Here is a 13,221-nt window from a genome sequence, read left to right as displayed (position 1 = left end):
ATGTATATGAGGAATGTTCATAAAGTTCGTACTTTGGCTTATAATATGAATCCTGCAGAGTTACACCGATGCAAGACATGTCAGATACAATTATTATAAAAATCGACACATTGTCTTTTAAAATTTTTTTAAAGTTTTGTCAATTTCTACAATGATTGTATCCGACAGATCTTGCATCGTTGGAAAAAATGTGACTCTGCAGGATTACTATGTAGAAAAATTATTCTTTTTCTTATAAGCAAAGGTACAAACTTTATGAATGCTCCTCATATCATAATATATCATAATGTACTTACGTTGCAAATTTTGTTCTACTTCTGGCTCCTTGTTTTCCTGCTTGTTTTCGTTCTTACTTTCTGGTGGTCTATTTTCTTTAGTAGCCTTCTCTGCTTTGGATGTGCTCTCCTTGGAAGAGGATGTAGATGTGGATGTAGAGGTTGAAGTCTGCGGTATAACTGGCGGATGTGATTTTTTTGCAATCAGATCTGCCAGTTGTTTCTGCAGATTGTAAACCTCTGCCCGCAGTATTGCGGTTTCGCTTATTTTTTCAGAAAATTCATCCTGAAAAATTACACACAATAATTAACCACTTTCTCTCTCTCTCTCTCTCTCTCTCTCTCTCTCTCTCTCTCTCTCTCTCTCGTAATTATAATTCAGCAAACGCAAAGTAACATTAACATAACATCGATGTTACAATTTCCCACTCAACAATGTAATAACTCTTACGTACAAGGCATGTGACATTGTTTGTGGTTATATTATTGAGTGGAAAATTATAACATTGATGTTATGTTATTGCTGCAAATATGAATATAAATGTACTTACATTTAGTGATTTAGAACGTTTTTCTTCTTTCTTTTTGTCTTCTTTTGCCTGCATTCTGGTATTTTTATACATCCGTGGCTTGTTACTACGTTGCATAAAATCTTTGATTGTCTTCGATCATCATTTACAGGTAGTGCCATTGAAGTAAAGTCGGTGGCGTAATGATCGTATGATCGATTTATCGACCGTAATAAGTAAATTTCATTACTTATATAAGATCGGTAATACAGTTTCTGACTTGAACATAAATGCAATTACAGGATTACAGATTTATTTATCATCGGATTATCGATAAATAGATTTCATAGAAACTATATAACCAAATATATCCTATTGTTATAAAGATGTCTCTTTTGATCTCTGCATGTCAATAATTGACGGGAGACATTACCGTTTTGATATATCTAACCTTTAGTTTAAGTGAATAGTGAAGTAAATTGTGAATGAAAAATGAAGAAGAAAAGAAGTGTGAAGAAGAAAAGAAGTGTGAAGTGTCAGAAGGAAAGAAGAATTTATTTATTTTGTATTAGATACGTTTGGAAATAAATATATATTAAGTACAAGAAAAAGCTATCTTGTCCTCTTTTATTCTTGCACGGAGTTAGCTTTTTCTTGTTCGTAATATATTCTATTAAACATAATCAAATTTTGATATCTCAATAATTCTCATAACAGTGCTATGTGGGTACTATAAGCTATCAATATATATATATATATATATATATATATATATATATATATAAATACATATTCTTTATAAGTAATCTCTTTACATTATTTGTTAGTTTTTATTTACTTTTTTATTTTATATCAACAATTATATCTTTATGAAAGAAATAGTAGGATGATAGCGTAATAAGAAAATATAGTTATTCTTATGAAAATAATAAAATGGTAGCGTAACACACAAGAGTCATTACAAATATCATTATATATATATATATATATATATATATATATAATGAAAAAATAGCAAGCTATCTACATTTTGCATTACTACGTACATGTGATAATTAATATTATCTATAAGTATATATGCTATATTAATTTTTTTCGTTATAATAACTTTCTTGTTACGCTACCATCCTACTATTCTTTCATAAGTACATAATTGTTAGTATAATTTTATATTAGCAAATATATATTTATGAAACAACCAATTGGATGATTGTATGATTGTAACAAGAAAGTAGTTATTATTATGAAAGAAATATAGGACATCACATATATGTAGTATAATATAATGTTAAAATTTAAATAAGAAGTACATTAAATTTAAAAAATTATTTGTAGTTTTTCATTTTAATTTAAATATCTTTGAAATTATTAATTATTAAAGAAACTTTTTAAATAAGTTATTTAATTTTATTAGTTATGCAATCTTGTTATATAAAATTAAATTTAAAAATAAAGCATAATTTGTCATCTATGTATTTATTTGTATGTATTGTGACGTGGTCGTCACGACGCGCGTCCGCCCCAGCCTAATCGCGGGGCAAAAAGCCAAGCGGTCACGCCAATCGCGAGAGAGCGAGAGAGAGAGAGCGAAACCGAAAATCCCAGAGAGACTGAGCAAAACAGTATCAATTGTTACTAATTCGCGTGTATTTTACTTTATTTTTGGGAGCCTGACCGAGAGAGAATATTGTCGCTGGAGAAAGAGAGAGAGAGGTCTTGTCGTCGCAGGAAAGAGACAGCCGCCGTTGGAGAGATTAGCGAGATAAACATACCGCCGAGAACCGTAAGAACTGCCCTTCCTAACAACAAAGAAGGAAGCAAATACAGAGCGTCACGTAGGAATTCGGCCTTGACAATCTACTGACAGGAGATCCAGTGAGGCGCCCGACAACAGGCGCCGGAAGGGCCCAGACCGGGAAGATAACTTTCCTCTCACGGGTTACCGCTCCGTCGGATACTGGACACAAGGCCACCGCGGGGAGGCCTGCGGCGCGAGGTCGCGAGGGCCTCGAAACCCCACGCAAATACCGCGCGAATAAATATATTTTGTCACCATCACAAGGGGTGCTGTGAACCCCCGTACGGCCTTGCTAATCTCGCGCGACGACGGTAGACGGCACGGCGCCGTAATTGGTTATCGCGTACGCACCCCGCGTGCGCAGCATTGATCCAGCTGTCGATTTTCGGGCCGATAGATCCGGCAGATTGGTGCGACCGCTCAACTTGGCGAGACGGGTGACGACCCGAGATATTCTGGCGATAAAGACGAGCTCAAGAGGGACCAGGCGAAGGAAGAAGTACCGGTGAGGCTACCCTTTCGTAAGCGTATTGAATAATTATCACGTCTGTCACGGTGTTAATCCGAGTCTCGTCCGTTCTGACGCGATTGTCTTATTTAGTGAAGTTTTGTCGCGTGGGCTCTGCCTTATTCGGGAAACTATTTGGTGTAAGAGCGATCGACGTCAAGCGGCGAGCACTTTCGCACCTTCGGGCAAGTGAATAATATTAACGCGAAATCTTCGTCTCTCTGGGATTCGATCATATATGCCGCGTCTCATATTACACGGTTATCGCGTCTTTCTCTAATATTACTTCTGTTAGTGCGTATGTTTGTCGGGTCTCGTTGTTGTATGCGTTATCCGGCTGTGTCCGGACGTCACCTTGTGTTAATCTCATCGCGGAGGAATTCGACATAAAGAGAGTGATAACGCAGTTCGCGACCACCGGCGAGCGCGTTAGAGAGAGATTACGAGCGAGAGAGCGAGCGCAGTCGAGCGCGCGAGTGAGAGAGAACGCGCGCGAGTGAGAGAGATTACGAGCGAGAGAGCGAGAGTAGTCGAGCGCGCGAGTGAGAGAGAACGCGCGCGAGTGAGAGAGATTACGAGCGAGAGAGCGAGCGTAGTCGAGCGCGTGAGTGAGAGAGACAGCGCGCGGAAAAGATTCCGGCGCCCTCGATTCACCGGTGAATTTCGCCCGTCGGATCGCGAAAAATAGATTAATCCAGATATTGTATCACTCTCCAGTCTCGTCGCCGATATGAACTTCCGATTGTTCGCGATCTAAGTCAGTTCGATAATGTCTATTTGTATGGTCGCGGTTATTCTTTCGTATTCGTCTATGCTATCGATGCGCGTATCTCGGACTTAAGCTTGTCGCGGATATAACTCTGTGTTCAATCGTCGAAATATTTTCTTTTGTATAGAATTTTGGATTTACTGTGTCTTGTATATTATCTTCCGTCTTTATAGTCATTTCTTTATTACTTTCCTAGTTTTCCATTATACTTCATTATTAATATCGGTTCCAGTTATAATTTGTTATCTTCAACTTTTATTTATTATCTTTTGTTATTAAATTTATTCTCTGATTATCATCCGCTATTATATTTTTCTTTTATATTTATTTCTATTACATTGGTTTATAATAAACTTCATTATTTTGCTTTGCTTAACTAAATCGCGTACTGCTTTTCTTTAGTACTGTCAACTTAAATGTCTGTGTCGTCATTTCTGTGTTCCTCACATCGCGAAAAGAGTGTAATTTCCTTCCGTTAGAGCAATTTCGGCAACCACACCCTGCCCCTCTGCCGTTAGGCGAGCTAGTTAGCCCGTAGCGGGATTCCCGGCCAAAACTTTGCGTTGGGTTCGCGATTTGTGGTTTGATGCGTGAAAGACCGCGTCTGGCGCCCAAAACTAGTCTCTCGCGAATATCACGGCTGGCGTTCTGCTGCGGCACGCGCGGGACGACCCCGAGTTTAGTTCCGCCGCGTGAAACATTAAAACCCCTGTGTTTTGACGACGGCCAAGCTCCGTTCTTCCGGCTTTTAATCGAGTCGGGCGAAAAAGACGTCGCAGTATAAAAAAGTTATATTTTAATTACAGTTATTTTTGAAATGTGCATTACAAATTACAATAAAATAAAATTTTTAATTAGGCAACCTTTAAGAAGATCAAGAAAAGAAGAAAAGAAGATCAAGGAAAGAAGAAAAGAAGATCAAGGAAAGAAGAAAAGAAGATCAAGGAAAGAAGAAAAGAAGATCAAGGAAAGAAGAAAAGAAGATCAAGGAAAGAAGAAAAGAAGATCAAGGAAAGAAGAAAAGAAGATCAAGGAAAGAAGAAAAGAAGATCAAGGAAAGAAGAAAAGAAGATCAAGGAAAGAAGAAAAGAAGATCAAGGAAAGAAGAAAAGAAGATCAAGGAAAGAAGAAAAGAAGATCAAGGAAAGAAGAAAAGAAGATCAAGGAAAGAAGAAAAGAAGATCAAGAACAGAATAAAAGAAGATCAAGAAAAGAAGAAGGGTCAAGAAAAGATTAGGCTGCTGTGCGCCCATACAAGGTTGCTGTGCGCCTACAAAAAGTGGCTGCTGTGCGCCCATACAAGGCTGCTGTGCGCCTACAAAAGTGGCTGCTGTGCGCCCATACAAGGCTGCTGTGCGCCTACAAAAAGTGGCTGCTGTGCGCCCATACAAGGCTGCTGTGCGCCTACAAAAAGTGGCTGCTGTGCGCCCATATAAGGCTGCTGTGCGCCTACAAAAAGTGGCTGCTGTGCGCCCATACAAGGCTGCTGTGCGCCTATAAAAAGTGGCTGCTGTGCGTCCATATAAGGCTGCTGTGCGCCTACAAAAAGTGGCTGCTGTGCGCCCATACAATACTGCTGTGCGCATACAAAAAGTGGTCGCTGTGCGTCTATAAAGAGTGGCTGCTGTGCGCCGATAAATTATTATTACATTACATATTTACAAAAAATTGTATCTTTTTAAATTATTTTATTCTTATCGAATATATATAAATATAAATAATGTCTGTAAACACAAAAAAAACATAGAATTCTACTACCTACAGATAAAGATATAATCATTCGAGGTGAATGGTTAACCGATATACATATGGAACATTTTAACTATTTATTGCAAAATTGTTCAGATTATAAACCTGTCGAAACATAGAGATTACAACTTCCTGATACTATTCAACCTATGCCAATTGATAAAAAACATATACAAATATTACATAGTTCGTCAGGTCCATCAGATGGACATTGGGTGTGTAGTTATTACGATACAAAAAATATGTTTATTTATGATTCATTAAATATTAAAAAATTACATAGACATCATGAACAATTCTTAAAAAGATTATTTCCAACATATAACTTTGAAAAAAATTCTGTCGAATTTCCTACTGTACAATACCAACCAAACGGTAGCGATTGCGGGGTTTTTGCAATAGCCTTTGCAATTTCATTGTTATTCAATATTAAACCCGAAAAAATAAAATATGATCATTGTTTAATGCGTTTGCATTTAATTAAGATTTTTGAATATAATGTTATTGAGCATTTTCCACAAAATCCACAATATGCTCCTCAAAAGGTGCTTCCATTAGCAGTAATAAAAGCAAGAGAGATTGAAGCATCTCGTAAACGTACTATACGTCAATGTGAGACGGAACAACAACGTTTGAATCGGTTAGAAAAGCAACGTCATATTTACCAATCTAAAAAAGAGTTAAGTAATAATCAATTACAATTAATGGAAAATACTTCAAAGAATTTAATGAAAACAAACAATGATATTTATGAAGAAACTAAGCAACATGATTTGGAAAATCACTGTGTAAATAAACGTGCACGCTATTCACAAGATTTAGAAAACAATCAGGCTAAAAAACATGATTTATATAAGCAAGATTCCGAGAATAATTGCATTGAACAGCACGATCTGTATAAACAGAGCTTTGAACATAGATGCGCTAAACGACGCAATTGTTATAAACAAAATTTAGAAGACAATCGCGCTAAACAGCGCGATCGATATACACGAAATTTAGAGGATAATCGCGCTAAACAACGCGATCGATATAGACAAAATTTAAAAAATTATCGCGCTAAACAGTGTGATCGATATAGACGAAATTTAAAAAATTATCGCGCTAAACAGTGTGATCGATATAGACGAAATTTAAAAAATAATTGCGCTAAACAGTGTAATCGATATAAACAAAATTTAGAAAATAAACGCGCACAAAAGCGTATGCGTTATTTGAAAAACTGTGAGCATGAACGAGATAGACAAAAAAGATTGAATCCTAATCACAAATGGCTTTATAATAAGCGATATTATCTGACAAAAAAACAAAAAATCAAGACAAAATCTACATTTGAAATAAAAATTTGCAATATTGCCAAAAAAATTACTAAAAAGTATAAACAATTCTGGTCGAAGAACACCATAAAACTTCGTAATTGTTCAGAAATATTTATAAAAAATATTATTGAGAAAATCAATATTAAAGGTCATATTGAGAAACGATTGGAAGCCGAAAAAATTGTACGTTGGTGCATGTGTATTAGGAAAAATTATATTCACAATATATACGAAATGTTAAGTTTGATTAAAAAGAAATCAGAAGTGTATTTGACTCTTGTCGCAGATTGTTCTACAATCGAAGACAAATTAACTGCGCTATGTGGCGAATCTAGACATACAGCCTCATCTGAAAATTATTTCATTGAGTCTACATATCATCATGATGTAAATCCATTGGAACCTTTGGTAATGAATGTAGAAGGAAAAGTAGTAAACATATTACCATTAACAACAGAACAAGCTAAAAAATCTTGGTCGTGTAATATTTCAAACTGTAAAATTAACAATCCGCTTTTAATTGACCGTTCTCAGAAGTCTCTTAAAACCATAAATACATGTATCTTAAACAATGAACCAAAACTGATGTGTAATACTGCAAGCTGTAAAATTAACGATCCGCTTTTAATTGATCGTTATCAGAAGTTTCTCGAAACCGTAAATACATGTACTTTAAAAAATGTACCAAAACTTATGCAAAATATTCATAAATGTACTATGAAAACTTCAAATGAGAAATTGGGTCATACGCGTAGCTGTTATATTGATTTAATACTTTGCGAAGGAATGTTTCTTCCAGTTCAATTATTATCGCCTCATTTTCCAAAAGTAAGATATATGAAGCGTTTAATTTATCAACTTACATATTTTTATCGAAAGTTGGAAAATCTAGATGATGCATTAAATAATGCTGATATGAACACTTTGAATGAAATTGTGACTTCTGCACAGGAGAAAGTAGATATGTACAGACATCAACGGATTGATACAATTTTGAGTGATGATGATATTATGTTTAAATATCGTTTAGCATTTAAAGCATTGACTAAACGCTCTGTGGACACACCACGACATGTTTGCGTATCATGCGAGAGATTGTGTTATAAAAAAAGTGTTTCTAAAGTCAATAGTCTTCAGACACAAGTACATGTTAAAATTTGGAAAGATTTAATGACGTATGTACAACAACAAAAAGTTGATGCGCAATATATATGTAATTATTGTGCAGGCAAATTTCGTAAAGGCTTAATGCCTGCATACTGCGTCTTAAATAATCTCTTTACAAATCAGGTGCCTGAAGTAATATCATCTCTTAATACATTCGAGAAAATTCTTATACAGAGAGCTAAAGCGTTTCAAACTGTCCTTAAAATGGGAACTGTTATTAATAAAAAGTTGCCTCAAAGACAAATGGTATCAAAAGTTAAAGGTAGAACATTTCATTTACCACTTCCGTTACAGGAGACATTGAATAAATTATGTTCTAATACTGATCCAATAAATATTAATCATGAATTATATATATTAGTTAGAGGTATCCCGACAAAATCAAAGATTATTTGGGAAGAGGTAGTTGATATTAAAAAAGTATTTGACGCTTTAACGTGGTTAAAGCGCAACAATACTTTATACTCTCATATTATATTGCCAAATGATTACAAAGATTTACGTTTACCAAAATTAAAAAATTCAGAATTTCAAATGGAAGATGAGACAGAAGATAATGCAGAAATAGCTGATGATGAGACTGAATTATTAAATGATCCGATAGAAGAGATAAAAAATGATACGTTAGAAGGTCAACGGAAAGCAATGTTGACTCAAGTGACTAATGCTGAAAACGATGGCTATTACGAACAATATACCATCTATCCCTTATATGAAAAGAAAGCAAATAAAACTGCGACAGCTTTATATCAAATGTTAAAAATTCAGGACTTGCCTTTGAACAATCGTGAGCAACATTTAGATTTAATGTGTTTTCCAGATTTATATTCTTCTGGTATTAATGGACAACGTGAGATTAGACAAGTTAAACTTCATGATCATGAATTTATTAAATGTCGTTTGACATCTAAACATCCACAGTATAGATTAAATCTACAATATGTATTTGATTTATTGAACGATGCAAATATGCGTCAATTAAGTCGTGGAATTTTTCATAAAATGAATGTAACTAATCCGCGACTTCGTTATACAGCTGCAGAATACCTAGACGCAATGTCGAAAGAATTGTTGGAATCTAATTTGAGTACAATATTTGCCACACTTCGAAATACGGAGCAATATTGGTGTAAACCGAGAAACGATTTAAATTGTATGACGCAGCATTATGGACCTGCGATATGGTTTTTAACACTCAGTCCAAGTGAGTGGTTATGGGAAGATTTAGGTGAATATATTCGTGAAGTAAATGAATGGCATGACGCTTCCTTAAGCGTTAGCGCACTCGTTGTTAGAGATCCTGTATCAACATCCAGGTTTCTCGATAATAAGTTTCGGGCAATGCTTGACTTCATTAGGTCAAAAGATCATCCAATTGGAGAAGTAACGCACTATTTCTGGCGACGAGAATATCAAGGTAGAGATATACAACATTTTCACTTATTAATTTGGATTAAAAATGCACCAATTTTCGGTGAATCTACTATTGAGGAAGTTTCCAAATTTATTTCACAACATATAAGCTGCACAATACCGGATCAAAATATTTCGCCATTGTTGTACAGACGTGTTGATACGCATCAGCGACATACACATAACGATTATTGTCTTCATTCTAAAAAAGTAGGACGTAAAGTTATTCGTCGATGTCGTTTTGGATTTCCTCGTCCCGTTACTGAAACTTTGAATATCAGGGATGTGGCAACTTCGATAGCCGGTAGAAAACAATTGAAACATAAAAGTAGACTTTATGATCTTCTTCGAACGGATAATGAAGGTAATATAAATGACTATAATCCTGTTCTTCTTACTGCATGGGAAGGTAATATACAATTTATTGGTGAAAAATCATCGCTGCTAACCTGGTATGTTACTAAATATATGAATAAAGCGGGAAAAAGTGAATTATCTGAGAATATTCTTGATAGTAAGGATAACAAAAACAAATCATTAGCGAGTCATCTTTGGAATATTGCTTTGCGATTTACGAATAATAGAGAATGTGGAGCTCTCGAAGCTGCTGATACATTGTTAGGTATTCCTTTGTATGGAACTGATCGAAATACAACCATCAGATGGTTAGATGTTAATCAAATACGATATAGAAAATTAAAAAGTCGTAGAGAAATTGAAGCTCTTGATCCTGAATCTACAGATATATTTTATCAATCTTTGATAGATGATCATTATCCACATAGACCAAACGAATTAGAAAATACGTCTCTTTATGAATTTGCACAGTGGTACGATATCTCAAAGATCAAACCGAAAAATAAGTTTATTGAATATTATAAAATAGGTAATGGTTGTTATCTTAAACGGCGACAGCGCGGATATCTTATTAATCATTTTAGATATAATGTTAATACACAGCCGGAAAATTATTTCTTTGCGTTATTGCTTATGTTTAAACCATGGCGAAAATTAGAGGATCTTAAAAATGAATGCGATACTTATACCGAATCGTTTCACAAAATAAAACTGCATCTTTTAGAAGCATTGCAATATCATGAAAGATTAGAAGAATTGCAAAAAGCATTTGAAACTGCAAAACAGTTAGTTCAGCAATGCTTAGATGACGATTTGCAAAAAGAGCAGTCTCAGGATGATCCTGAAAATGCAATAGGTATTCAAAATATAGAGGCTGGTGAAGCAATGCAAGATTTTAAAGATCTTGGTGATAGAGAAATTCAAGAAATTGATGTATCTGAAATGATAGTAAAATTAAATACGGATCAAAAACGAGTATTTGATAAAGTTACCAATGCTGTAGAGTCCGATAAATCAATATTACGATTATATGTTAGCGGAGAAGGTGGTACTGGAAAAAGTTTCTTAATCAAGACTATTAAATGCTGGATAAAACAACATCTCAACAAAGCTACTGCTGTAACAGCACCTACTGGTATAGCAGCATTTAATATAGATGGTTTGACAGTTCATAGATTGCTTCAATTACCCGTTGAACATGGTCAAACTCCTAAGTATAAACAATTATCTGATTGTGTATTAAAAGTTTTACGAGCAGATCTTAAAGATGTTATTCTTTTCGTAATTGATGAAGTATCAATGATATCTAATTTGACTTTAATATATATACATCTTCGATTGTCTGAGATCTTTGATACTAGTGATTGCGATGATGGTTGGTTTGGTCGAAAGCATATTCTTTTATTCGGAGACTTGCTTCAATTACCTCCTGTACGCGAAGATCTTATCTTTACACATTTATCAGATCAAAAAATTGCTAATTATCTTGGTTCTTTAAATGCTGTTAATTTATGGATTACATTATTTGAATATGATGAATTGATAATCAATATGCGTCAGCAAGGAGATAATTCATACCGTGAGTTATTGTCGCGAATTCGTATTGGTTTAGTGACAAAATCTGATTGTAAAATTCTAGAGAGTAGAAAAATATCTTTCAAAGCTGATTCTTTCGAATCTAGATTAAATGAATTATGTGATTTTATTAACAGTTTATCATCGGACACTGTTTGTTTATTTCCTACTTGTAATATATGTGATGTCCTTAATAATGCAATGTTAAGTCGCATTACTTCCAAAGAAATATTATTAATTGCTGAAGATACGATTGATTGTACATAATATGTAAAAAAGAAAGTATTAAAAGTATTGTCAAATAACGATGATGATAGTTCTCGAACAGCTGGACTTTCAAAACAAATTACAATTAAAATTGGAGCAAAAGTTATGATTCGGCGTAATATCGATGCCAGTTTGGGTCTTGTAAACGGTACAATTGCTAAAGTAATTTCAATTGTACGAGAAACATCTACTGATGACGTAGAAACGATTAAACTTCTTTTACCATCAGGTTTAGAATATGAAATTGAAAGAGTAACGGCTAAATTTCAGGTATTGGATAGAGCGTATGTTATTCGAAAACAATTTCCATTATCTTTAAGTTATGGCATCACTATTCATAAAAGCCAAGGATTAAGTTTGCAAAGTGTTGTTATGGATATTGGCAACTCTGTATTTAGTTGTGGTCAAATTTATGTTGCCTTGTCGCGAGTAACATCTCTAGAAGGAGTGCATTTAATTAATTTTGATCCTTCAGCAGTAATAGCTAACGAAAAAGCTATTATTGAATATAATCGTTTAAAACAGATATACAATCCGAAAGCAGAAATGATTGCTGTGTCAAAAGAACGCTGTCGTAAAGTAAAAGATGTTCCATGGGCGTTATCAAAAGTAGTTACTTCTGTTCAAAAATCAAATTCAGATCAAAAAATTCAACATACAGTTTTAAATAAAAGAATTAAAAGCACTGCTTGAGTCGTACGTGGTTTTCAGAATACAGACAAGGTTTCATGTTATGCAAATACAGTATTGCAATGTTTATTACATTTAAATATTATTAGACAGCAGTTGATTAATTGCGACAAAACAGATGTTTTACGTATATTAATGCATCGATATGAAAATGGAATGCGTAATTTAAATACATATGCAATACGGCAATGTTTAGGAGAATATTTTTCGAGTATGATAAAACGAAATGCGTATGATTTTCTTACGGCACTTTGCGAAAAATATGATTGCATTAGAAATTTGATACAACATCAGGTAACTTCTACCAAGCGATGCAAAACATGTGGTAATACAAAAACTATTGTTGAAAATAATATTGCTATTTCAATTTCCCTTGATAATTTAAAGGAAAAGAGTTGTAATCTTAATGAATTATTAAATTCTACATTTTCACATTGGTTTCACTTACACAACGAATCATGTGAATATTGTACTGGAACTGATCAAATATTTAAAAACGAAGTAACATTAACAAGAGAAATAATTGTTATTCGTTTAATACTATTTTTAGCACAAAATGGTAAATTAATAAAAGCAGAACACAAATTTAACTTATGTGCTGTTCCAACAACTAAAGTATTAATAGCGGGACAATTGTACAAAACGATGAGTGCTATGCTTTATGATAGTTCGTGCACCAATGAAGGTCATTATGTAAGCATATGTAGAGAAGGACTATCTAATATTTGGATAGAAATTGATGATGCAGAAGTTAAAAAGAGGCAGTGGCCTAGAGGTGCTAAAGATGTTTATATAATATTTTTACAAAAAATAGGTAATAAATAA

General features: G+C 34.2%; 1 protein-coding gene across 1 annotated transcript; it reads left to right on the top strand.

The window, feature by feature from the left end:
* The first annotated feature begins 7,338 nt into the window (after window positions 1–7,338).
* On the top strand, window positions 7,339–13,221 carry LOC145933150 (uncharacterized). The gene is given in 2 exon segments (XM_083032678.1): window positions 7,339–7,410; window positions 7,516–13,221. Coding segments are annotated over 2 exon segments (5,778 nt in total).

This window comes from Prenolepis imparis, unplaced genomic scaffold (assembly GCF_030444845.1).
Source record: "Prenolepis imparis isolate NDT839.2.m4 unplaced genomic scaffold, iyPreImpa1.0 SCAF_2, whole genome shotgun sequence".
NCBI classification, from domain to species: Eukaryota; Metazoa; Arthropoda; class Insecta; order Hymenoptera; family Formicidae; genus Prenolepis; species Prenolepis imparis.
The sequence above is the reverse complement of the archived record's forward strand: the minus strand, read 5'-3'. Positions and strand labels throughout refer to the sequence as shown.